General features: G+C 42.1%; 1 protein-coding gene and 1 long non-coding RNA gene across 2 annotated transcripts in view; one reads left to right on the top strand and one right to left on the bottom strand.

The window, feature by feature from the left end:
* LOC117512936 overlaps window positions 1-10649 on the bottom strand; it is a 21591-nt gene extending 10942 nt beyond the window's left edge. The window contains exons 1-2 of the long non-coding RNA XR_004561421.1: window positions 10479-10649; window positions 3461-3466 (exon numbers count right to left, since the gene is read on the bottom strand). This is a non-coding gene — a long non-coding RNA (uncharacterized LOC117512936). The remainder of the gene's footprint in view (window positions 1-3460; window positions 3467-10478) is intronic.
* The window catches only part of espn (espin), a 142370-nt gene that overhangs the window by 60600 nt on the left and 56555 nt on the right, over window positions 1-25215 (top strand). Inside the window, 2 exon segments of the mRNA XM_034173173.1 lie at window positions 9317-9606; window positions 24593-24751. Of these exon segments, the coding sequence (XP_034029064.1) occupies window positions 9317-9606; window positions 24593-24751 (449 nt within the window).

Genomic DNA, 25215 nt, shown 5'->3' with positions numbered 1-25215 from the left:
CTTCTGAGGCTGTTCTTTACCATTGGAACCTAGGTCATGGGATTCGTACTTTTTATGAGACTAAAAGGGTCACATGAGGTGTGGCATTCGGCACTTGATACCATTGTTGTTCAGCTGAAGTTAGCTTGACAGAAGCTGCGGCCCCTTGGGGCCTAAATAAATTTCTGTGGTGGTTATGTGAAACAGCCGTTGATTCATCAATGCATCCCAGCAGCATGCATAGTCAGTTTGTTCTTGTATGGCGTCGAACATCAGGGTGACATGTAAAGGTAAACTAGGTGTACATACTGCTTCATAGTGTTGTTCTGCCCAGGGCTTCCATTTTTCCCATTCCAGTTGAAGATTTGAATTTTCTGGTTGTAACTTCAGCCAGTATACCATGGGTTGCACAGGTCGGACCTTGTTTTCCATGTCCATAAGCACCATAATGTTGGCAAGTGCTTCGTCAGGAAAGTGTATTTGCAGTCCTTGATGGGTACACACTATCTGGGTTTGTAGCTTACATAAATGTCTCTTCCCAGCAAATTCACAGGTGCTATTTTGTGAGTATAACGGGGTGCTTCAATTGTTTTTCCTGCAATCGTTACGGAAGTGGGCGTGTAAAAGGTATTATTTGAGTTTTCCCAGAGAAGCCGATGGTCTTAATTACAGACCCAGAGAGGGGGAGATGAGCGCCCATTTTCCCTATGCAAGAGTATGTTGCCCCTGTATCCACCATGAAAGGGAAATCTCTGTTTTGTATATTAACAGTGACGGTTGGCTCTTCCTTAGGTATCATCGAAATAGCCAATGCCACCGTTTCCCCCTCTGTCTTCTCTAGGCCCCCCTATTGCCAATAGGCAGAGGGTCCAACCCAAGGTCGGGCCGGACAATTTCTCATTCGATGTCCGGTTGTCCACAGCTCCAACACTCATTAGAGGGTTGATCCCCTATTGGGGGTGTTGGTCCCATAGGCGGTCCCGCTTGACTGTTCCTGGGAGCTGAGTTCTGGAATCTGCTTCCAAATGAAGGTTGGCGAGATCCTCTTCGCCACCCTCCTCTTTGACCTTGAAAGTTCCGTGACTCTCCTCTCCACCCATGACTGTAGGTGGGTCCATTTCCGGGTGTGCCAGTGCTATGGTAGTGATAGTGATGCTCCACTGGTGCTGAGACTTCTCCTGCAGCAGTGCTCCCTGCTGCTCCTTGGGGGCTCTGTGTGGCTGTTACCACAGGTGCCTGTAAGGTGGCAGCAGTGTTTGCCGTAGGGCCTGTGCTTGCCGACTCAGAAGGAACAGGGGTCATCATTGGTGCCTGGGTCTTTGTTTTTTCTTTCTTGACTTTGGTTAGCTCTCCCAACTGCATCTGCACCAATTTTTTCGTCAGGGATTTTGCTGCATCTTCTTCTTTTTGTTTTTCTTTCTTGTAGATTTCAAGATGGTGACAAATATGCTCAGAGTATAAAGCCCAATTCATTTTTGATAGTCCCACAACTCCATCTAGGGCTTTCTGAACCTCATCTGGTAGAGCCTTTTTTACAGTTATTTTAAACAGGATTTCAGTTGCTGGAGAATGGTTCCATGCATTTCCTGTTTCCTCCGCCCATCTCTTCTGGAATCGATGCAGGAACTTCTTTGGGCACTCTTTGGCACTCTTCAGGTGTCCACTCCTCATCATCCAATTTAGAGGATCCAAGACCTCAGGGTACTTTCTTCTCAGTCCTTCCCACATGGAGTTTCTATAGCGATTAAAGGGGACTTCATCATGTTGATTAGTGCCCATCATTTGTGTTAGTCCAACCTTTCCTGCTAATTCTTCAGTGTCATGTTTTCCCATGACATGCATTAGCAAGGCTTTTATGTCACCTAAAGACAAGGTTACCCCTGCAGTGCCCTCTTCTAAGGCAGTTATCCATTTCCCAGCTCCTTGGGTGATGTCTGGCAGTCTGTTGGCCAGCCCCACCATGTCTGTCCAGCTCCATGGGGTATACACATGATGACCATTTCTAACCACCAATGGGCATATGAGGTCTTCGTCCTCCTCTTCTTCTGTGCGGACTCCATACTGTCTTCCAGATCGAGTGCGACTGACTGGTTCCAGGCAGTCCATCCAGTCGGTTATATTCTGTTCTAAAGCCGCTATGTCTTTGGCTACACATTGTTGTCTTTGCCTGAGTCGGGCCTCTTTTGCAGTCTCAATGATGATCTCACCAGAAATTTTTCGGGTGGGTGGCTCTATAATGTGATTCCCTTCATTGGGCGTCGATTGTTGTAATATTCTTCTTTCCTCGGCGTCCCTATGTCTTTGTATTCTTTCCTTCGCTAGCCGAAGTTGCTCAGCTAGTTCTTCATTATCTCTTCTGGCCAGATCCAGTGTGTCACAGAAGCTCTTGTGCCACTCTTCGGAGCCTCTATAGCCTGTGAAGGTCCAGTCGGCTGACTTATGGTGGGAGGGGACGGTTTTCAGTGGACCTCGATGTGCAGGCGGAGCCTTCAGGTCTCTCTCTTTATCCTCGTCTGCCTCCATGTCACTGTTATTTGTGGCCCCCCCTGCTGGTCGTGGTGTGCGACCACTTACTTTCGGACTTGGAGACCTTGTATGATCCATTTGACAGACTGAGGACCTGTCTCCTTGTGGCTCTCGAGCTTTTAGTGTCAGTGTGAATTTGCCCTCCACATACATGCCTTGGTCCTCTTCACGAGTTCCTAATACAAATTGTCCAGCTGTCTTCCCCATATCATGACGTTTATATGGGGGTGGCTCTGCTTCCCAGCTCGGTGCACTGGCTTTAGTCTCTTTGGATCTTTCCTCTGTCATTTTTTCTCTTTTCTGCTGTAGCCTCTGTGCTTCCTGCTTGAACAAGGCCAAAACTTCTTTTTCTTCAGTGCGTTTTTTGTTGTTTTTTACGTTCTTCTGCTGATCTTTAATTTCTTTTTTCTGTATTTCTACCGCAACTGCTTCACACATCACCGGATCAAATGATCCCACCAAAGGCCATTGCCTGCCCCCATGTGACCTTTTGTGCCACTTTCTCATACATTGGTTGGCCTTAGTGCGTTTTCCTGGATATTTTCTTAGTACTAAGTCTAGCGGGGTACTTTCCCGACCTTGACCTTGAGAGTTACCCATGTAACCCTGACAAACGCTATGTGAGGTGTTTCTATGGTGTTCTGGTAGTCCCTCAGGGGCTGTCCTGATCCAGACCAATAACTTGCTGGCTGTAACACCTGTTTTGTAATCTTTTAAACCCTTAAAAGGATTACATTTCCAACTGCTGTGCCCGTCTTCTTTTTCTTTAACTAAATATGAAAATTTACCTGTTTCCCACCGAACCTTCCTTGGGACCACAGTCAGAGTCAACCTAGGAAACAGTTCTTCACCTGGATCGGTTGGTAGTGTTACTAAATGATTTAATGGTATGCTAAGTTCTTTATTAGGGTCAGCACAAAGCAGCTCCAGCCACGGGGTTAAACCCTGATGCCACAGACGTCTTATCAGCAGCTCCCAATTAATTAGAGGGAATTGTTCTTTCTTTTGCTTCAGATTGATTACCTTAGTAATCTGCCATAATTTCTGATTGATCTCTTGTTCGTCCTGCCAATGTTCTGCTCCTACCCTGTCAAAATAGGTCCTTTCCAGCCAAAAATGTGTCCTGATTCCCTGGGTTTCGATGTCTCTGTCAGTCAAGTAATGTTCTGGGAGTATTATTTCATCATCACTTAAGTCTCCCATCAATGACTGTCCCAAGCATTGATCAGTCTGTCAGCTTTTTCACTATAATCTAAGCTTTATCTCTTTTGATTTATAACCAACTTTATTTATTTAATCCTCTTACAACCCTAACACTTCCTAATGTCTTTGCTCCCGACTTTCTTCTATTTTCCTTCTAATTTTTTAACTTTCTGCTTCTTCTTTCTTTTTCTGCTATGTTTGTTTATTAGTTTTCTCTCTTTGAAATAATATCTACCTTTTCTGTATTTACATAGCACTCTTCTCCTGTCTTTTTCTTCACTGTCTCTGTTTCACACTTTACTCTCTGCCTGTCATGCCCCTCCCAAGTCCTCCTGTTGGGTCTAAATACCTCCCCCTCGTACTCTTTCACATTAATCTTGTATGTCAGCCAGCTTGCAAGCCCACAGCTTTTTGCTTGCACCTCCCCGCTTACTCTCCACTCTCCCACACACAATTTTCAACAGCTTTATACACAAAAATTATTAAAAACAACTTTCTATATATCTCTATCTAGACTTCTGCCACTTTTCACTCCGCGGCTTTAAACAACCTTTTTATTCACTTAACACCAATGTGTTCTGTTTAAGCATGTATCTCTTCTTCACGTTAGACAGCTTCTCCGGTGCTGTCAGCAACTTCATATATTACTTTTTACAAGTCCTCTTTGAGCGTACAATATTTCATTTACTTCTACGCCTTACCGCGCCTCGCGTGCGTATCCTGTGCTTAATATATTATTTTTCACCAGCTCCTTTCTGAGCATACAATATTTCATTTATTTTTACGCCTTACCGCGCCTCGCGTGCGTATCCTGTGCTTACTATATTATTTTCACAAGCTCCTTTCTGAGCATACAATATTTCATTTATTTCTACGCCTTACCGCGCCTCGCGTGCGTATCCTGTGCCTACTATATTATTTTCACAAGCTCCTTTCTGAGCATACCATATTTCATTTATTTCTACGCCTTACCGCGCCTCGCGTGCGTATCCTGTGTCTTTCTGCACTTTCTTCTACCTTTTTTCTTCACTTACTGAGCTCCTCATGAGCTTAATGTGCCTTTGCACTGAAAATGTTCTCTTTTTCTTTTCTTATAAAAAAACTCATATTACTGTGTACTTAATTACTTATTCTTCTCCCACGCCCCACAAGCGTGTATCTGGTGCCTTACTGCACTATTTTCTGCTTCATTAATTCTCATGTATTCTGCACTAACTCTTCATTTATTTATTTATTTATTTATTTATTTTTTATAGTTTTTCTCTTTTCTTAAAAAATGACGTCCTTTATTGAGCTCTTTTACTTACTATCAGCTGTGCCACTTTGCACTTTTAAATCTCTTTATCACGTACGGTATTTCTACTGCGCCCCCTCAGGCGCTTATCTTGTGCTTCCTCTGCACGTATTCTCTGTTAAACTCTTTTTTCTCACTTATTTCACTTCAGTCTCTGTTAAACTCTTTAAATAACCTTGTATTACCTTGTATCTATTTGTCAGTATACTCCCCTAAATTAACCCCTACAGCGCATGCTATCAGCCGGCACGTTAGTAACGAATTTCAACACCAATTATTCTCCAAGCATCCAGGTTAGTTCTTCACGCACTCTTTCCGCACCAGAGTTCATGAACATTCCTGACCTTTCACTCACACAGACATTCTTTTTCCCCGGGAACACACACACCTTCTGAGCATTTTATCTACAAGGCCTGATAATTTTCAATCTTATCTTTTTTTTTTTTTTTGGTCTCTTATCAATTTTCTTAGTCCAGGTTCTTTTGGGTAAGAGGCAATTAAAAAAAATATCACCTGTCAACTTGGGCGGAAATCCCGACTCACTCCTCCAGATCGTGCAGAAATTATAAAAGGTTTCTGCTTACCTTTTAGTCGTGATCACTGTTATTTACGGTCTGGAGGGATGAGCTGGACTGCCCCAGGCTGCCGGAATGCCCCTGGACCCTCCTGAAGCTGGCTCGCCAAGTTCTGTCGCGGCTCGTCTTTAGTCTTCTCAGGATGTCGTCTTTTAGATAACACAAACTAATTGCAAGTGATATGCTAGAAAATGACACAACACTTTAGAATAATTCAGCCTTAAGCAAGATAAAATGCACAGAGTTTTTAAGTTTATTTAAGCCTTCGACACAAAGCTTAGACAAACTGAGTCCTCTAGAGAGACTGAATAAGTGACAACCGCGCTCATCTATTTATTGGAGACCCGCGGGCATCGCTCCTCCTTCAACTTTTTTATTTATTTCATTCCTAAGACATGGTTTTCTATTGGAAGCGTCCTCTAGTGAACCCTAAGCAGGTGTTAGGCCATTATTTCAATGTGACAAACGCTCCCATTAAAACGTGAAGGATTTACAACTGATTTTTTTAAAAGACCTTCAGCCACAGGTGCAGCTGGCCTGAGGCCCCCTCCGCACGTGGCCTCAGCCACACGTGCAGCTGGCCTGAGGCCCCGGCACGTGGCCTGCGGGAAAGCACCTAAAAGGCCTTGGAAAGCCCCTGACAGACTGAATGACTAATAAAGCCCTTTTTTTGGGTTGAACACCTGCTAGTTCAACCAGAGGACATACAGTTTGGATCAGGACACTTGATAGTTCATCACAGTTCAAATATGGACCTAAAAATTCTTCTACATATACCACGGAGTCAGACACTTCTGATTTAAAGCTCTCTTTTTCAGAGGAGCTACAGCATCCAAAGTTGTCTTCAAAGAGGATGTAAAACTATTGATGAGATACTCTAACTCCCTTACAGAGTTTAGGTAGCTACTCTGCTCTGTGTTGGTATATGACATTAGAGAACATAAAGAAGGAATCATATCCTTAAACCTAGTTACAGCGCTTTCTGAAAGACTTCTAGTGTAATGAAACTTATTCCCCACTGCAGGGTAGTCCATCAGGGTAAATGTAAATGTTATTAAAAAATGATCAGACAGAAGGGAGTTTTCAGGGAATACTGTTAAGTCTTCTATTTCCATACCATAAGTCAGAACAAGATCTAAGATATGATTAAAGTGGTGGGTGGACTCATTTACTTTTTGAGCAAAGCTGATAGAGTCTAATAATAGATTAAATGCAGTGTTGAGGCTGTCATTCTCAGCATCTGTGTGGATGTTAAAATCGCCCACTATAATTATCTTATCTGAGCTAAGCACTAAGTCAGACAAAAGGTCTGAAAATTCACAGAGAAACTCACAGTAACGACCAGGTGGACGATAGATAATAACAAATAAAACTGGTTTTTGGGACTTCCAATTTGGATGGACAAGACTAAGAGACAGGCTTTCAAATGAATTAAAGCTCTGTCTAGGTTTTTGATTAATTAATAAGCTGGAATGGAAGATTACTGCTAATCCTCCGCCACGGCCCGTGCTACGAGCATTCTGACAGTTAGTGTGACTCGGGGGTGTTGACTCATTTAAACTAACATATTCATCCTGCTGTAACCAGGTTTCTGTTAGGCAGAATAAATCAATATGTTGATCAATTATTATATCATTTACCAACAGGGACTTAGAAGAGAGAGACCTAATGTTTAATAGACCACATTTAACTGTTTTAGTCTGTGGTGCAATTGAAGGTGCTATATTATTTTTTCTTTTTGAATTTTTATGCTTAAATAGATTTTTGCTGGTTATTGGTGGTCTGGGAGCAGGCACCATCTCTACGGGGATGGGGTAATGAGGGGATGGCAGGGGGAGAGAAGCTGCAGAGAGGTGTATAAGACCACAGCTCTGCCTCCTGGTCCCAACGCTGGACAGTCACAGTTTGGAGGATCCAAGAAAATTGGCCAGATTTCTAGAAATGAGAGCTGCTCCATCCAAAGTGGGATGGATGCCGTCTCTCCTAACAAGACCAGGTTTTCCCCAGAAGCTTTGCCAATTATCAATGAAGCCCACCTCATTTTTTGGACACCACTCAGACAGCCAGCAATTCAAGGAGAACATGCGGCTAAACATGTCACTCCCGGTCTGATTGGGGAGGGGCCCAGAGAAAACTACAGAGTCCAACATTGTTTTTGCAAAGTTACACACCGATTTAATGTTAATTTTAGTGACCTCCGATTGGCGTAACCGAGTGTCATTACTGCCGACGTGAATTACAATCTTACCAAATTTACGCTTAGCCTTAGCCAGCAATTTCAAATGTCCTTCGATGTCGCCTGCTCTGGCCCCCGGAAGACAATTGACAATGGTTGCTGGTGTCGCTAACTTCACATTTCTCAAAACAGAGTCGCCAATAACCAGAGTTTGATCCTCGGCGAGTGTATCGTCGAGTGGGGAAAAACGGTTAGAGATGTGAATGGGTTGACGGTGTACACGGGGCTTCTGTTTAGGGCTACGCTTCCTCCTCACAGTCACCCAGTCAGCCTGCTTTCCCGACTGCTCGGGATCTGCCAGGGGGGAACTAACGGCGGCTAAGCTACCTTGGTCCGCACCGACTACAGGAGCCTGGCTAGCTGTAGAATTTTCCACGGTGCGGAGCCGAGTCTCCAATTCGCCCAGCCTGGCCTCCAAAGCTACGAATAAGCTGCACTTATTACAAGTACCGTTACTGCTAAAGGAGGCCGAGGAATAACTAAACATTTCACACCCAGAGCAGAAAAGTACGGGAGAGACAGGAGAAGCCGCCATGCTAAATCGGCTAAGAGCTAGTAGCTACGCAACCTAGCGGATTCCTAAAAACACACAAAGTGAATAATGTGTAAATAATTTAGAGGTGATTCAGCAGAAGGAGTGCTTTAGTTAAGGCACCAAACAAGCAGCACAGGTAACGCACGACAACAGCGAACGCACGACAACGGTGCTAAAATAAAATAAAAATCGACTAAACACGCTGTGGAGCAGCACAGATAACACACGACAACAGTGCTAAAAAAAATAAAAATTAAAAATAAAAAAATAAAAAATAAAAAAATAAAACGAAAGCGTTAGCAAGCTAGTTAGCTTGCCAACGCTGATGAAAGTTAGCTGATAAAAAGTGCTCCGTCGCGATGTTTCGACCGTTAGAGGTCTTCCTTAGGCGTTGGAGCACAGTAAAAAAGTAAAAAAAAAGTAAAAAGGTAAAAAAGTAAAAAAGTCTTGAAAAAGACTGTTAGTTCAAGTCCAAAGCAGCAGGTAGCAGTCTCTGTGTAAACAGTCCCAACAGAGAGCCAAAATTCTGATGCAATCTCACTCCGAAGACCAAGTCAGCAAAGTCCACGTTCCGCTTCCTCAATCAAGGCGTCGGTCTGATGACGATGACAGCTGCGACAGCATATACAGCATATCTGTAGCAATATGGCTTCTAAACTTAAAAAGAAGCTGAAGAAGATGCTGCAGTTTTCACGTTGAGTGAAGTGGCGGCTTACGCACACAGAAAGCGACTATTCCGAGGGTGCCGTCTTTGCTGTGGACACACATACAGAGTAGGTAGTGACAAGCACTCAAAATGGATGCAAACTGATCTGTCACCATGAACACAAAGCACTTTGCATTGTTTTGTGCTGCTCCCTAGTGGTCAGTGTGCAAACGGTTCATTCTATTTTCTCCCTGTTTATGAACACTACATATGTTTCTCTGAACACTCAAACGTAGCATCATGGATGGTGTTTCTGTCACAGGTGCATCAGAGTCGGCCATCACAGACATGCAGGCGTACATGGACATGCTGAACCCAGACATTCAGTCTGACGTGCCCACAAAGGCTGAGGCACCTCCTGATACAGGCTCAAAGCCTCCACCGCCACCGCCACCCGCATTTCCACCGCCGCCTCCCCCTCAGTCTCCCTCGGGTCCCCCTCCACCCCCCAGCTACCCGGCACCGCAGCCTCCTCAGGATCAGGACTCGGCTGAGTTCCTGAAGGTGAAAAGCAACTTGCGGCATGTAAAGAGCAACAGCAGCAAGAAAGAGGTGAGACGTGCAGTCAGAGGTGTTTGTTTTTCTGCAGATCATTAGATGTACAAGCAGGTAAACTTTTACACAGACACACGTCGAGCTGTGTCACTGTGCAAAAATTATATATAGAGGTGGTCATATGCTCAAGGTTAGGGGCTTCAAACTGATGGCCTGCTGACAACATACAGTAAATCTAATCAGGTAGTAGATTTTTAAGATCCTGGACCCTAACCCTTTGAACAGCATGAACCCAAGATATTTTGTGTGGTCAACTTCATTTCATGTTAAAATACATCCATTCTGCAACACAAGTTGAGATGCTAAAGCATTTTTGCACTTTGTAATGTTGCCATCCCTTCTCAAAACATTTCCGATATTTTGGTATTGAGGATACAAGCAGTGAAGTGCCATTTTTGACCCATTTTTCCTGCAAACCCATCTCAGTGTGTGCAGTAGTACAAGGTCATCATCGCATTTTTCATCTATTCTCTTCATATTCTCAATTGGGGACATATCAGAACTGCAGGCAGGCCACTCCAGGATCCATACCCTCTTCTTCTGCCTTTGTCTTTGCAATTTATGCAGAATGTTATTTTTCACTGTTTTGTAAAAAAAAAAAAAGCATTGACAGTCCCTTCTTGAGAGCAGCATGTGTTGCTCTAATATATTAATGTACTTTTCTGCATTATGCTGCCATCACAGAAGTTTAAATTACCTTTGCCAAGGACACTGAACCTCGTAACTTGGCAGACCCTGGGGTTTCTACTTGCTGCTGAGTCTGTATTGTTCTTTTCGTCTTTGGTCCGGTGCATCTGTTTCTTCCAAAATGATCTTGAATGCTGATCTATCTCACCACAATACATGTTTTTCTTCTGTGATGGTCCAACATCAGAGCCCAGAGAAGTCAATGCAAATTCTGGACAAGGTTAACATAAGCCTTCTTTTATGCACAGTAAAGTTTTTAAGTGACATTTGTGAATGTAATTCTGTATTGTTGTGAATGACAAAGGTCTCCTAAATTAATCCCTTTCACATGTGGTTATATCAGGTATTGATGAATGATGGTTCTTGATGTAGTGCCATGTTAGGGATGGGAGATCTCAGGTATTCATCTTAGGCTTGTGCTCTTGCCGTTCACTCATTGAAATTCCTCCAGATTCCTTTCATCATTTTTTTGATATTACGAGCTGTAGAATGAGAAATATGCAAATCCATTCCAATCTTTCTTTGACAAATACCGTTTTAAAACAGTTCTAGAATTTTTCTCCTGCATTTGTTCATGAAGTGGAGATCCTCTAACTGTCTTGGCTCCTCAAAGAGTGTCTTTCGTGGACAATGCTTTTGTACCATATCATGATGACGATCACTGTTGACATCACCTATCTGAAATAACTGGCCCAGTCTCACAGTTTTTTGTGATACAGTCATGAAATGTCACATTTTCATAGTTCACTATCTTTTTTAAACCCTAACCACCACCACCCCCCCCCCCCCCCCCCCCCCCCCGCATTACCTCAAAATTCTTGATGCTGTCACGAAATGTAACACATTTTGTGACTGTATCACAGACTAATAGATTAAATCACTTTTCATGATACCATCATGAACTGGCGTGAGATCAAGTTGGAAATAACCGCTTTATCTAGGTTTTTTGCCAACAAACAAACAGCTTTCCTCCATCTCCTTCATCACTTGTGCCAGCTGTTGATAGAAGGCAGCCAGCAGAGTTACTCCCACTCTGTGGGGGGACAAGTGCTCTTCTTCTCCAGGGTCCAGCTTTGCAGTGCATTTCACTGCCAGTGGAACCGCTGACCCTCAGAAGTTGGTGAATTGCAGGACCTTCTGCAGTCCAGGATGCAGGTTAACATCATTCCCAGCAATGACGGGGAGAAAAAAATTAGACTCAGGAGCATGTGGTGCGGGTGTAAGAAACACAACACCTGAAGGTGTTGTGAAAGTGTAGGAACACGGACCCACAACAGGGGGCGCAATGAATGGACAATGGAGGAAGTAAAAAACAAGATTTACTACTGAAACAAGCACGAGTAGTATAACAAACACAATGTTTAGGGTCGAATCCGCTGGTGTCGTGTGGGCAGGCTCGAAGATAGGAGACGTCCGTCTCAGTCGAACCGGAACCACCCAGATCTCCACTGCCACCGAACCCCGGAAATACTGGAACCGCCAAGTCCCGAATTCCCAGGTGGCCACTGCCTCCGCTCGTCGGATCCGGTACTGCTGGCAGGAGAGAGCAAGAACACACAGGAGTGGATGAACGCACCCAGTACAGAGAGGGGAGAAGCCGCCTCCACCTCTTGGCAAAGTTCAGCAGGAAGGTGAGTACTTATCCAAAGAAGGAGGGTCTCAGTAGTCACCAGTCCTGAAAGGTTTAACAAGTTTATCAATCACAGAATATGCTGCAGAGAATGTTACCTTGGTCTTAGGCGATATCTCGGCACTGAGGTGGAGACGCCGTCCTCCTGATATACCTCGGTGCTGAGTAGAAACAGCTGTGTTTGGTGATGGGTGACAGCTGTCACCCAGATTACTCCCATGATGCGGTAGCGCCCTCTGGTGCCTGGAGCCCGCACTCCAGGCAGGGCGCCCTCTGGTGGTGGTGGGCCAGCAGTACCTCCTCTTCAGCGGCCCACACAACAGAAGGGAAAAGTTGTGTAATGTTACCAGTAATGTAGAGCTGCAGGGGAAGTGAGACATTTCAAAATAAGAGTCCAGATTTTGGTGGGACTTGATACACTGAACTGATGGATTTCAAAGCCAAAGTGATCAATTCCATTAAGAAGAAATATCCAGTTTGTTCATTAATTCCAGTTAGTCCATTATCTCCTCATGAAGGATTCCAATCCTGTGAAAGCAATCAGTTATTTACCTGTTTGTTTTTGGCAGCACGTCACAGGACAGTTTGGAAAATATGTATTTCATAAATGAAATGTCAAAGAAATAATGGACTGTGCATATTCTTATCACTGTCAACACTGTGTATTTTATTATTATTAATTTAGTTTAAACAATGGTTTCTGTAAGTAGGAATTTGCTGAATGAGGCGCATAAGACATTAAAATCCTACAAAAAGAGAATGTAAAGTTGTGTGTTTGGGGTAAACTAGTGGTTCCCATCCAGCTTCTGTCGCATTTGATCTGTGTGGTTGTTGCGTCGTGCATTTTCTGTTGTGCTGCTCACAGTGCTGCTTTTGTTTCATTGTGGCTAATGAGGCTAACGAAGGAACTCCTTAGTGAGGTGGCCTGTGGATTGGCACATATGTTAATTGCTATGATGAGTTTGAGTTTAATTCAAATAATCAATCTGTCGGTGAGAAGATACTGTAATTAAAAGTGACACCATCGTTACATTTCAGTGGTTCCTTGGCACTCTGACGGACGGCGAAGTGCAAAGTTGAAACTGTTACTTTGTAATTAAAACAGAGATACACGGTCAAAGAGATCACTTTCACCGTATCAAATATTTATTCCTGATTGTGAGCTTGTATCATTCGCGTCATCAATGTAAAAATCTGTGGTGTGTGTGTGTGACATTTTTTCAGATATAACAGCAATTTAAAATATTTTATTACTATTTTTTTAAACACTTAATTAATTTAGTGTCATGAATGTGATCAGTAGTATAAATTGCACAACACATCTTTATGTGACATGTTTTATTCAACCAACAGTTCAAACTCCAGCAGCAGGTTTCTGGTATAAAGTGAATTTTAAGTGTAAATTATCTGATCATTCATACGGAAGTTTAAAACCAGATTTTTGTAATTTAGCTGCATTAAAGCAAATTTTTTAAATAACTTTTATGAAGATGTTTGAATTACTTTCAACTACTTCTTTCAACTTGCTCTTGCTCCTGTTATAAAATAGTTTAAAATATTTTTTATTAAAACAAATATAGAAAATAATCACATTTGACAAAGATGCAATTGTCAATTTATTGTTCAGTAATGACTATGGTGGGTTATGAGGTAATATCTCACATCTGTTCAAGGCATAAGTAGAAGATCCTGAAAAATATAATAATAATAATAATAATAATAATAATAAAGTAGCTGCAGATGTAGTTGATTTGAAAACTTAATTAGCAAGACAGACAGACAAAAGTAGGTTGTTTACCTCAACAATGAAAAGTCAGTTATTGTTGCTCATAATGTAAACAGGCAGAGATTGTGTGTGTGTGTGTGTGTGTGTTTTCACCTTATGCAGGTGGCTGGCCCGCGGCGTGCACTCATTAACAATTAAACACACACAATTAAGACCAGTGTGCACCATATACATTGGGAAAAACAATCCACCTTGGCTGCCATGGTAACAGAGAGCTGAAACTTCACCTGGAGATGCAGCTCGTCTGATGGATGATGTCGCAGCCTGTCGTCTGAAGATGATTCGATTGGATTGATAGGAGGAAAAAAACAGCTATTTTCATAGTTGATTTACTGTTGAAATGATTTAGCAAGAAACAAATAGCTTTCTTTTTTTTACTCAGTTAAATGTCTTCAGTGTGAAGTTTTATTTGAGAGCAACTGATTCTGACTGGTTTTAAACTGTTACTATAACTTATTAAACCATGTATTTGCATATTTTAAGTGGTTTTAAACAGGTCTGAATCAACAACAAACTAGTTTATACTGGTTTTAACTGGCTAAATGTAAATTAAACTGGCCTAGACAGGTATTAAGCCCTTGTACATGTGGGGTAATATAATGGATTATAATTCTTTTAAACCAGATATTGGCACATTTTCACAAATCTAAACCAATGACAAAGTGGTTTAAACTGGGGGAAAACATAATCTTTGAGAAATTTTTATTGTTACTTGGGTAAAACAAGCTTTTTAAAGATGGGATTTGTGACATAATTTATGAATTTTAATAATAATTTTACTGCATATTGTAATGGTTAGTTGCTGCCTTAGACTGCAGAGTTTTTTAACCCTCTCAAGGCAGGTGTTGCAGATTTGCAACAGCTGAATATCAGATTTTTCATGTTACCAAAAATTAATTTGAGCCTGAGAGGGTTAAGAGGTTAATATACATCCATCCATTGTTGCATTTAAGTCCTGGAAAAAAAAATTGAACAAGAGCAATTTATTCTAATTATAAGGATTACAGCACTTTTTCAGCCAGTTTTCTTGAGATAAGTCAGGGGATGGATACATGTACATTACCAAGTCACTCAATATGTCCTGGACATCATTTACATAAATCAATAAGAAATGCAAACATTGTGGTTCTGGATGGTAAATCTGTGTCAAGTGGGTAGTGACTATGCTGGAAGGAAACTAGTGAGGGAAGCCACCAAGACACCCAGGCAATTCTGAAGGTGTTATAGGCCTTTATGAATATGGTCGGAGAAACTGTGCATAGTGCAACTTTGTCACATCACCAGTTTTACAGCTTTGTGATGGAGTGGAATAGAGGAGGGTTTTCTTAAGAAAGGCCGAGAGCTTCAGCTGCAGTTTGCCAGAAGATGCATGGGAAACCTGAAGCAAGATTTGATTTGTTTCCCTGTTTTTGCTTCTCTACTCCACTCCAATGTGAAATTGTGACTCATAGCTACAGGAGCCTTTAATTCTGTCAGAGCTGTCATAGGACAGGGATCTGTGGCATCAGAATGGAGCTCTTCCAGGCGAGTGGACATGCTGTTCTGCTGGCATTGCAAACAATCTTTGTTTCAGCCTGGGAAATGGGTATCAACCCTAGAAATTGAAAGAAAGGAATTGTAACAACACTGCTCTCGGTGTCGGGAAAAGGTGCTTGCAAAGATTATTCTTAATAGGATTCTCTTCCAGCTTCTTGCTGCTTAACAACCAGAACAGTCTGGCTTCACACCCAAAAAGTCAACCATGGACCATATTCTAACTTCATAATTCTAAGTTGATTGAACTGTTCTCTGGGGCATCCTGAGAATTCAGAGGATCTGTAAGAGGTTGCTGGACATCGTAGCCAGCCTATACACAAATACTGTGAGTCTTGTGCTGAATGGAGGCAGAGACAGAGTTTTCCCAGTGAATACTGGTGTTCCTCAGGGATGTGTTTTGGCTCCTACACTGTTCAGTGCTTGCATGGACTGGGTGTTGGGTAGGGTTGTGGAAACCAGCAACTTAGGTACTTTTATTGGTGAGGAAAGATTTACTGAGCTTGACTTCATGTACGATGTGGTGATCTTTGCAGAATCATGATCGCAGCACTCGAGAAGCTGAGCGAGGAATAGGAGTGTCTAGGTTTGCAACCGTCTTGGATCAAGGTTAAGATCCAGGCTTTTAATTACTTCCTGGAAAGACTACAGGTAGAAGAAGAGGGTGGTGACTTTGACAACATTAAGTGGTGCTTAGACTCAGCCTTTGGAAGAGCATCTTTATGTGATGACAGTGTTGAACTTGTGGAGAAGTTCACTTATCTCCGCAGTGACGTATGTAGATGTCTCTGGGTCCTCGGCCTTTGAGATTAAGAGGCTCCTGGGAAGAAATTTTGGAGTCGTCAGGTCACTGGACAGAGGTGTTTGTCGATGCCGATATCTTTGCAGGAGAGTGAAGGTCTGAGTCTTTAATGGTCCTGGTGCTTCCTGTCTTACTGTAGATTTGTGAGACTTGTGTAGATGCTAACCAATGGCCTAAGTTGATGACTGGATGTCTGGCACAAGGTCTCCTTGAAGGATCCTCTGACACCACTGGAAAGACTTTGTGTCAAATGAGTGGTTACTTACTTTGACTAAAATGAGGAGTATCACTAGCATCGTGAGGGAGCCTCAGCTTTGACATTTTGTCCATGTGGCCCGTTTCTGTGCATGATCCAGCAAGCAGTTGCCAGAGTACTGAGGACCACAGTGGCTGGAAAAGACCAGGGGGGCACCTACTCTTCACCTGGCAGCAGCAGATAGATGGTTATTTTAGAAAATTGGGGATTGACTGGTTGTCTGCCCAGGTGGCTGCTGTCCAGGACCCAAGGCGTTCCCGTGGTGTCATGGATGTGACGACGTGCTCCAGACACTTCGAAATGTAGATGTGGCTTCTCTTTGCCATGTTCTCTGAGCTCCTATGCTCTTCTTTTATTTATGACCTCACACAGGTTTCCTGACTCACACATTTCCCTGTATTTACTTTGGGTCAAGTCAAATATTTCATGTGGACTTGACAAATTCCTGCTTTGCCTCCCACATGTTTTATTTTTCTTTGTTGTTTTCTCTCCATAAAAGTCAGACTTTGAGCTGCAATCAACAGTTTTTCTCAGACTATTAATTAAGAGTCAGGAATATTTCTATCAGCCAAAAGCTGCTGAGATTTGAGTCCGGCTGAAGGAAATGCGTGAGGCCGGCCCCGGGCTCTGTGCTGTTTGCATAAGAGCTACAGGAGAGGGTGAGGGAGGGGTTTGCCTGTGCAATGGCAGTGACATCATCGGCACCGCTGTGGCCAGCCTTCTTGCTTATTGATGAGGTCTGTGGGTAAAGTGAGAGGGCAGGTAGAGTGACAGGCGCAGGGCCGCGTGGACGAGACGCTCTAGATCTGGTGACAGCTGCTCTCTGAGCTCCGCACTGTGGATGTGGATCCGTCCAAAGGATTTTTATCGTTAAGGTAGGATGAAAAGAAAAATGAGAGCTTAATTTTGTTCAGTGTGTGTGTGTGTGTGCACGCGCATGTGCGTACTCTAAAGTGTTGAATGAAAACAAAAGACTTTTTAATCATGTATATAACAACATTATGCTGACAAATGATCGGAAGAAAAGGGAAAAATATAACGCTTAGATTTGGGGGGGTCGATTGGATTTGGTGGGGAGCTGCTATGCCTTGTTCTTCTGCTGTTGTTGATGTGCCTCCTGGGAGGAGGACAATCACACCCCAGCTCACGTTACCTTCCCAAATGATGAGTTCTCAGGGGACGTTTCTTTGTCAACAAAACCAAACAGCTTTTTAAGAACGTGACACCTCAAAGGAGAGGTCAGGGGTCCGCTGTCCATTATTTTTGCTTACATTTAAGCATTTCATTTGCCTTCTAAAATATCTCTCTGCAGTGTTACTGATTTGAAAGCCAACCAGACACATTTTTCAGGCTGACTAAGAAAAGGTTGCTGCTGCTTTAAATTAGAACATTTAAAATGTACAGCTGCAAATATCACAAATTCTGATTTAGTTGTACTTATTAATTCATTAGGTACATTATGTTTAATCAATTAGTTGACATTACAGTGAAGATTTTAAGGTATTTGTTAACAAAAAGTTAGACAATCTCAAATTGAACCAGTTTTAGAGTATTTTATGAGTTGCAACCAGATAATCTGTAATTTATTCAGTTTTTAAACACCTAAACTGCTACAGATTAAGCAAATGATTGGTTCAAACCAGTTTAGATCAGGTTAAAGTCAGAAATAAACCAGAAAAAAGGCTCACATTTCAAATGCAATAACCAGCCAAACATTAGTATTTTTATCTTGAAGCCAACCATTATGAAAATGAGTGATCACTGATGAGTCTCTTATCTGGTCATGGGTTCGATTCCCACCGGTGGCCTTTCTGTGTGGAGTTTGCATGTTCTCCCTGTGTTTGCGTGGGTTTCCTCCGGGTGTTCCAGTTTCCTCCCACCTCCAAAGACATGCAGGCTAGGTAGATTGGAAATCAAATCAAATCAAAATCAAATCAATTTTATTTATATAGCGCCAAATCACAACAAACAGTTGCCCCAAGGCGCTTTATATTGCAAGGCAAAGCCATACAATAATTACAGAAAAACCCCAACTGTAAAAACGACCCCCTGTGAGCAAGCACTTGGCGACACTGGGAAGGAAAAACTCCCTTTTAACAGGAAGAAACCTCCAGCAGAACCAGGCTCAGGGAGGGGCAGTCTTCTGCTGGGACTGGTTGGGGCTGAGGGAGAGAACCAGGAAAAAGACATGCTGTGGAGGGGAGCAGAGATCAATCACTAATGATTAAATGCAGAGTGGTGCATACAGAGCAAAAGAGAAAGAAACACTCAGTGCATCATGGAACCCCCCAGCAGTCTAAGTCTATAGCAGCATAACTAAGGGATGGTTCAGGGTCACCTGATCCAGCCCCTAACTATAAGCTTTAGCAAAAAGGAAAGTTTTAAGCCTAATCTTAAAAGTAGAGAGGGTGTCTGTCTCCTGATCTGAATTGGGAGCTGGTTCCAGAGGAGAGGAGCCTGAAAGCTGAAGGCTCTGCCTCCCATTCTAACCCTAGGAACTACAAGTAAGCCTGCAGTCTGAGAGCGAAGCGCTCTATTGGGGTGATATGGTACGATGAGGTCCCTAAGATAAGATGGGACCTGATTATTCAAAACCTTATAAGTAAGAAGAAGAATTTTAAATTCTATTCTAGAATTAACAGGAAGCCAATGAAGAGAGGCCAATATGGGTGAGATATGCTCTCTCCTTCTAGTCCCTGTCAGTACTCTAGCTGCAGCATTTTGAATCAATGAAGGCTTTTCAGGGAACTTTTAGGACAACCTGATAATAATGAATTACAATAGTCCAGCCTAGAGGAAATAAATGCATGAATTAGTTTTTTCAGCATCACTCTGAGACAAGACCTTTCTAATTTTAGAGATATTGCACAAATGCAAAAAGCAGTCCTACATATTTGTTTAATATGCGCATTGAATGACATATCCTGATCAAAAATGACTCCAAGATTTCTCACAGTATTACTAGAGGTCAGGGTAATGCCATCCAGAGTAAGGATCTGGTTAGACACCATGTTTCTAAGATTTGTGGGGCCAAGTACAATAACTTCAGTTTTATCTGAGTTTAAAAGCAGGAAATTAGAGGCCATCCGTGTCTTTATGTCTGTAAGACAATCCTGCAGATTAGCTAATTGGTGTGTGTCCTCTGACTTCATGGATAGATAAAGCTGAGTATCATCTGCGTAACAATGAAAATTTAAGCAATGCTGTCTAATAATACTGCCTAAGGGAAGCATGTATAAAGAGAATAAAATTGGTCCTAGCACAGAACCTTGTGGAACTCCATAATTAACCTTAGTCTGTGAAGAAGATTCCCCATTTACATGAACAAATTGTAATCTATTAGATAAATATGATTCAAACCACCGCAGGGCAGTGCCTTTAATACCTATGGCATGCTCTAATCTCTGTAATAAATTTTATGGTCAACAGTATCAAAAGTAGCACTGAGGTCATATAAAATAGACCATTCCTCTGCAGATGATCAGTTAGCTGTTTTACAACTACCCTTTCAAGAATTTTTGAGAGAAAAGGAAGGTTGGAGATTGGCCTATAATTAGCTAATTAGCTGGGTCAAGTGATGGCTTTTTAAGTAATGGTTTAATTACTGCCACCTTAAAAGCCTGTGGTACATAGCCAACTAATAAAGACAGATTGATCATATTTAAGATCGAAGCATTAATTAATGGTAGGGCTTCCTTGAGCAGCCTGGTAGGAATGGGGTCTAATAGACATGTTGATGGTTTGGAGGAAGTAAGTAATGAAAATAACTCAGACAGAACAATCGGAGAGAAAGAGTCTAACCAAATTCCGGCATCACTGAAAGCAGCCAAAGAGAACGATATGTCTTTAGGATGGTTATGAGTAATTTTTTCTCTAATAGTTAAAATTTTATTAGCAAAGAAAGTCATGAAGTCATTACTAGTTAAAGTTAAAGGAATACTCGGCTCAATAGAGCTCTGACTCTTTGTCAGCCTGGCTACAGTGCTGAAAAAGAAACCTGGGGTTGTTCTTATTTTCTTCAATTAGTGATGAGTAGTAAGATGTCCTAGCTTTACGGCCTAAGTGAAGATCTTCTAAATTAATGAGACACCATTTCCTCTCCAACTTATGGGGTTATCTGCTTTAAGCTGCGAGTTTGAGTTATACCACGGAGTCAGGCACTTCTGATTTAAGGCTCTCTTTTTCAGAGGAGCTACAGCATCCAAAGTTGTCCTCAATGAGGATATAAAACTATTGACGAGATAATCTATCTCACTCACAGAGTTTAGGTAGCTACTCTGCCCTGTGTTGGTATATGGCACTGGAGAACATAAAGAAGGAATCATATCCTTAAACCTAGTTACAGCGCTTTCTGAAAGACTTCTACTGTAATGAAACTTATTCCCCACTACTGGGTAGTCCATCAGAGTAAATGTAAATGTTATTAAGAAATGATCAGACAGAAGGGGGTTTTCAGGGAATACTGTTAAGTCTTCAATTTCCATACCATAAGTCAGAACAAGATCTAAGGTATGATTAAAGTGGTGGGTGGACTCATTTACATTTTGAGCAATAGGACTAACCTGGTTTAAATTAAAATAAAATAACACTTTTAAAATGACAGCAACATTTTCGTGGTCCACACTGTTGGAAAACGAGAATGACGAGGAAAATCTTAAATGCTTTGAAATGCAAATGCGTCTTTTTTTTTTTTTGCATCATGCAAAACTACTCACAGAATGTGAAGAAGAAGAAATGTGTTTTTCATAGAGGCTCAAAAGTGCAGGTGAACATTCAGAGAAGCTGATCTGCTGTATATCATCATGAATGTCCATCCATGTTCTGTACCTGTACTCCAGTTAAGTGCCCCTGGCAGGTTGGAGTCGATCCCAGCGTTCACAGGACGTGAGGCTGGGTGCAGCCTGGACAGGCCTCGCTGTGAATGTGATTCATGAGAATAAGAACCAGAGGTGGGACGACGACGTCATAATTTCACTTTCACTGGTACTGAAAGTCCCACGTTGCGATCCGAGTCTTCTCCCAGCTCATGTTGAGCAAACTGATGTGTCATGTAACTTGGGCTATGGGATGCCAAGACTCAAAAAGACTCAACTTTGATTCCTGTACAGAAAGTTTATATCTATAGTATAAACGTCTTGAAGGAAGCCTGTGAGGAACAATAATGGGAATACGCTGGGAGACTTAAAGTAAGATTTTTTCGTTAAATTGTAGGTGTATGAGTCCAGAAGGTGTTTTATCAAGTTTATCAGTGGTGCTCCAGCTTACCAAATGTATGACTGTTAAATATATCTGGACTATAATGTTTGATAATGGGAGGCCAACAGCCCTATTTGAATGAGCTTGGGTGTCGAAATCCAACCCCTTGTGTGCCCCGTGGTTACTACGGCAGCCATGAAGGCCCAACAGGAACACTGAACACGAGTCAGAATATGGGGATCTGAAACAAGAAGTTCACAACAGCATATCAGGCAGAGGAGGTTGTTGTAGCCCAACAGCTGTGAAGGCAGATGAAGGTTGCTGCAGATCCTCAGACCCTGGTCATCTGGGTTTTTCTAGCCATTGGACCCAGACTAAGGATCTACAAGGACCACGTATTTGTTGCTGTGCAATGAGATTCCCACATTAAACAAACCCACACACAGGCGTCTCTAGGTTGACACCTGTATGTAGAAGTCCCATCCAGGAATCAATCAAGAGACTGTCTTCCTAACCACTGAGGGACAGCCATGATGACGGTCTGAACCAAAAAATGTGGTCAAAATTTGGTTTCAGGAGTGCAGTCGTGATGACAGGGTCTCTGCCCCAAATATCTGAAGTCTTTAATATGCATGTAAGTCATGACTTTACCTTTTTAATTTATACATGACATAAGGATATTTTAGGATTGGACTTCTTCTTTTGACTGTTCCCATTAGGGGGCGCCACAGCAGATGAATCGTTTCCATCTCACCCTGTCCTCTGTATCTTTCTCTGTCTCACCAACCACCTGCATGTCCTCCCTCAGCACATCCATAAACCTCCTCTTTGTCCTCCCTCTTCTCCTCCTGCCTGGTGGCTCCATCCTCAGCATCCTTCTCCCTATATACCCTGGGTCCCTCTGTACAAGCAATGTGCCACATGTATTAATTTACTCAGGCTTGTGAAGCATTTTAAATGCATGGTTCTCTTTTATAAATTCCATCCTCTTGAATTTATATATGCATGACCTTGAAAGCCACTTCCCATCTTTAGCCATAAATGGAGACCACTCAATTCATCATTTCCATATAAACAAACTGTTTACAAGTAAGTTACACCCTTTCTTAACAAAAAATTAATTAAAATAATAAATCAATAATAAAATGAATACTCTTTATTAGTAAATGTTCTATCTGGTAAAGTAAAATAACTAAATTAAAACAATTTTTAAAATTGCTCCTAAATGTGAAATCTGTTGCCGAAGAAACCTAATGTCTTGTGATGCAAAAATAAACATTTGTTCCACCACATCCTAATTCCACAACTTTCTAAGACTCGGCCCAAAAATGGTTTCTACTCCCGCCCACAACATCACCACATTTAATTAATTCTGTAGTTTTTGTGTAACCCTGATACAGTCAAACCAAAAACATAACTTCTGTGGCAGAAGTAACAAAACTCATTGTAGACCATTTTCCAGTGTGACTTCTGTTAAATCATAAGTTACCTCCACCCACCTGATCCAAATATATTTACACCAATTTCTCATGCAAGGAATGCTGGACTTCTGTGTTTCCAGCCCATAAGAAGGAAAACCTTCAAAAAGTTTTTATTTTTCCAGGAAAAATCCTCAAGCAGATCAGACTTAGTGGGTGGACCATCTGCTATGATCTGTCTCTGAAAACATATTAATAATAATTGATAAATATATAAAGCAAAAGAAGCCCTTTTCAACTTTTCTCTTTGCTGTGTTGTAAAGAATTTGAGTTCTGGACTTGATGCAAACATTTAAAAATTCTATGCAGTTTTTCACCATGGTGAGTAGATTTCTTTCACTGATCTCTTTAGTGTCATTTTAGATACCAAATCAAAAACTCAGATGACATAAACTGCAGTATGGAAAACGTGCAAATGTATGCAAATAACAAGAGAAGTGTCTCATAAACAGAAGTTCCTTTAAGAATATTTGGACCACTTTCTCACTTTTATTATTTGCTTGGGACTCCGATGAGGGCGGTCGCATCTCCTCCACTCTCCCTTATCTCTCTGCCTTTAATCTTCAAGTCCCTACTTCACCAGACTGTGAATTCCTCAAAACTATATTGGATTCTTGATCTATTGGACTACTGTTGGATTAACCATGTAATTGATCAGCTGGTATCTGAACGCTATTGACACCATTTTTCTACAAGAAGGTGAGGACAGGGGGATCCTACCTGCCCAGATGGAACATATCCTGCGGGCTATGTCCTCGACTCCTGGGGGTCTTGGCGGGTTGCATGCTTGGCGCCTTTCTCCGTTGAGGATGTTGAGGATTTATTCATTTTTGGTCTCATGGCAGCAGGGCTGGTACTTTTTGGCTTATGTGCTGCCCTGATCTACTGGAAAATTGGCAAGACGGCGGCATCAAGAACCACGGGCCCTCGTTTGTCCGTCATGATTAACGAGGTTCGCAAGGCAGTGCATTCTCAGACTGCATTGACTCTTGAACTCAGACTCAAATTGGATGACACCTTGGAGCAGATGCATGCCTTGCAATTGAAGCTGAAGGTTTCGGAGGCCGGTGAATATTCTTAATTCATAATTGGGATTTGGTTGTTCAAGTGGAACTGTTAAAAAGTGTTTTTCACTGCTCAGCTGCAAAACTCCAGGCTATCTAGCTTCAAGGTCAATTGCCCACTGTTTACCTCCAGAGGAATTTATTCAGGCCCTTGGTGAGATTATTTGGCTCCATTCTTATCTCAACCCACATGGACTGATTCATGCTCCAGTTTTTTCCTTTTACCCTCACTTCCCGACCCCCCCGCGGCAGGGCCCCCGTTCTTCCCAAGGTGGCAGGCGGAGCGACTTTCAGTTGCAGCGGCTACCAACACACTCACATCGCCTCAATTTGGAAAACGGACTGTTTCAAGTTTAGTGCACATAAACAATGTCAAATGTATGTGTTGTCCTAATTCTGATGTGTGCCATTATTACGGTAAACAAGTAATAATTGTGGATTAATTGCTGTTTGTATGTGGAATGTGAGTGTGGAAATCTTGTTGTTGTAGTGACAATGATAATTAAAGCTGTCTGTCTGTCTGTCTGTCTGTCTGTCTGTCTGTCCTGCAGCTGAGTCCTGGCGAAAACCACGACCGACTACGGCGCGTGGACTCGAACAGGAAATCGAGGAGCTTCAGTAAGCAGCCTAGCACTGGGGACTATTACAAGAACCTGGGTAGTGACACGGCTGAGGACCACAGGACCAAAGCCATGGCGCCTAATGAGGAGGTACGCCGCTCTTTAACACTTTATATATGGTGTTTTTGGGTTTCCTTTTGCATGTTTTATAAAAATATTTCTTATATTGAGATATGTGTCACTAATTTAGAAGATCTTCACTTAGCCTGGAAAAAGTCTGTTGCTCTATAAAAAAGCCCTCCGTAAAGCTAGGACATCTTTCTACTCATCACTAATTGAAGAAAATAAGAACAACCCCAGGTTTCTTTTCAGCACTGTAGCCAGGCTGACAAAGAGTCAGAGCTCTATTGAGCTGAGTATTCCATTAACTTTAACTAGTAATGACTTCATGACTTTCTTTGCTAACAAAATTTTAACTATTAGAGAAAAAATTACTCATAACCATCCCAAAGACGTATCGTTATCTTTGGCTGCTTTCAGTGATGCCGGTATTTGGTTAGACTCTTTCTCTCCGATTGTTCTGTCTGAGTTATTTTCATTAGTTACTTCATCCA

Source organism: Thalassophryne amazonica, chromosome 6 (genome assembly GCF_902500255.1).
Source record: "Thalassophryne amazonica chromosome 6, fThaAma1.1, whole genome shotgun sequence".
NCBI classification, from domain to species: Eukaryota; Metazoa; Chordata; class Actinopteri; order Batrachoidiformes; family Batrachoididae; genus Thalassophryne; species Thalassophryne amazonica.
The sequence above is the reverse complement of the archived record's forward strand: the minus strand, read 5'-3'. Positions and strand labels throughout refer to the sequence as shown.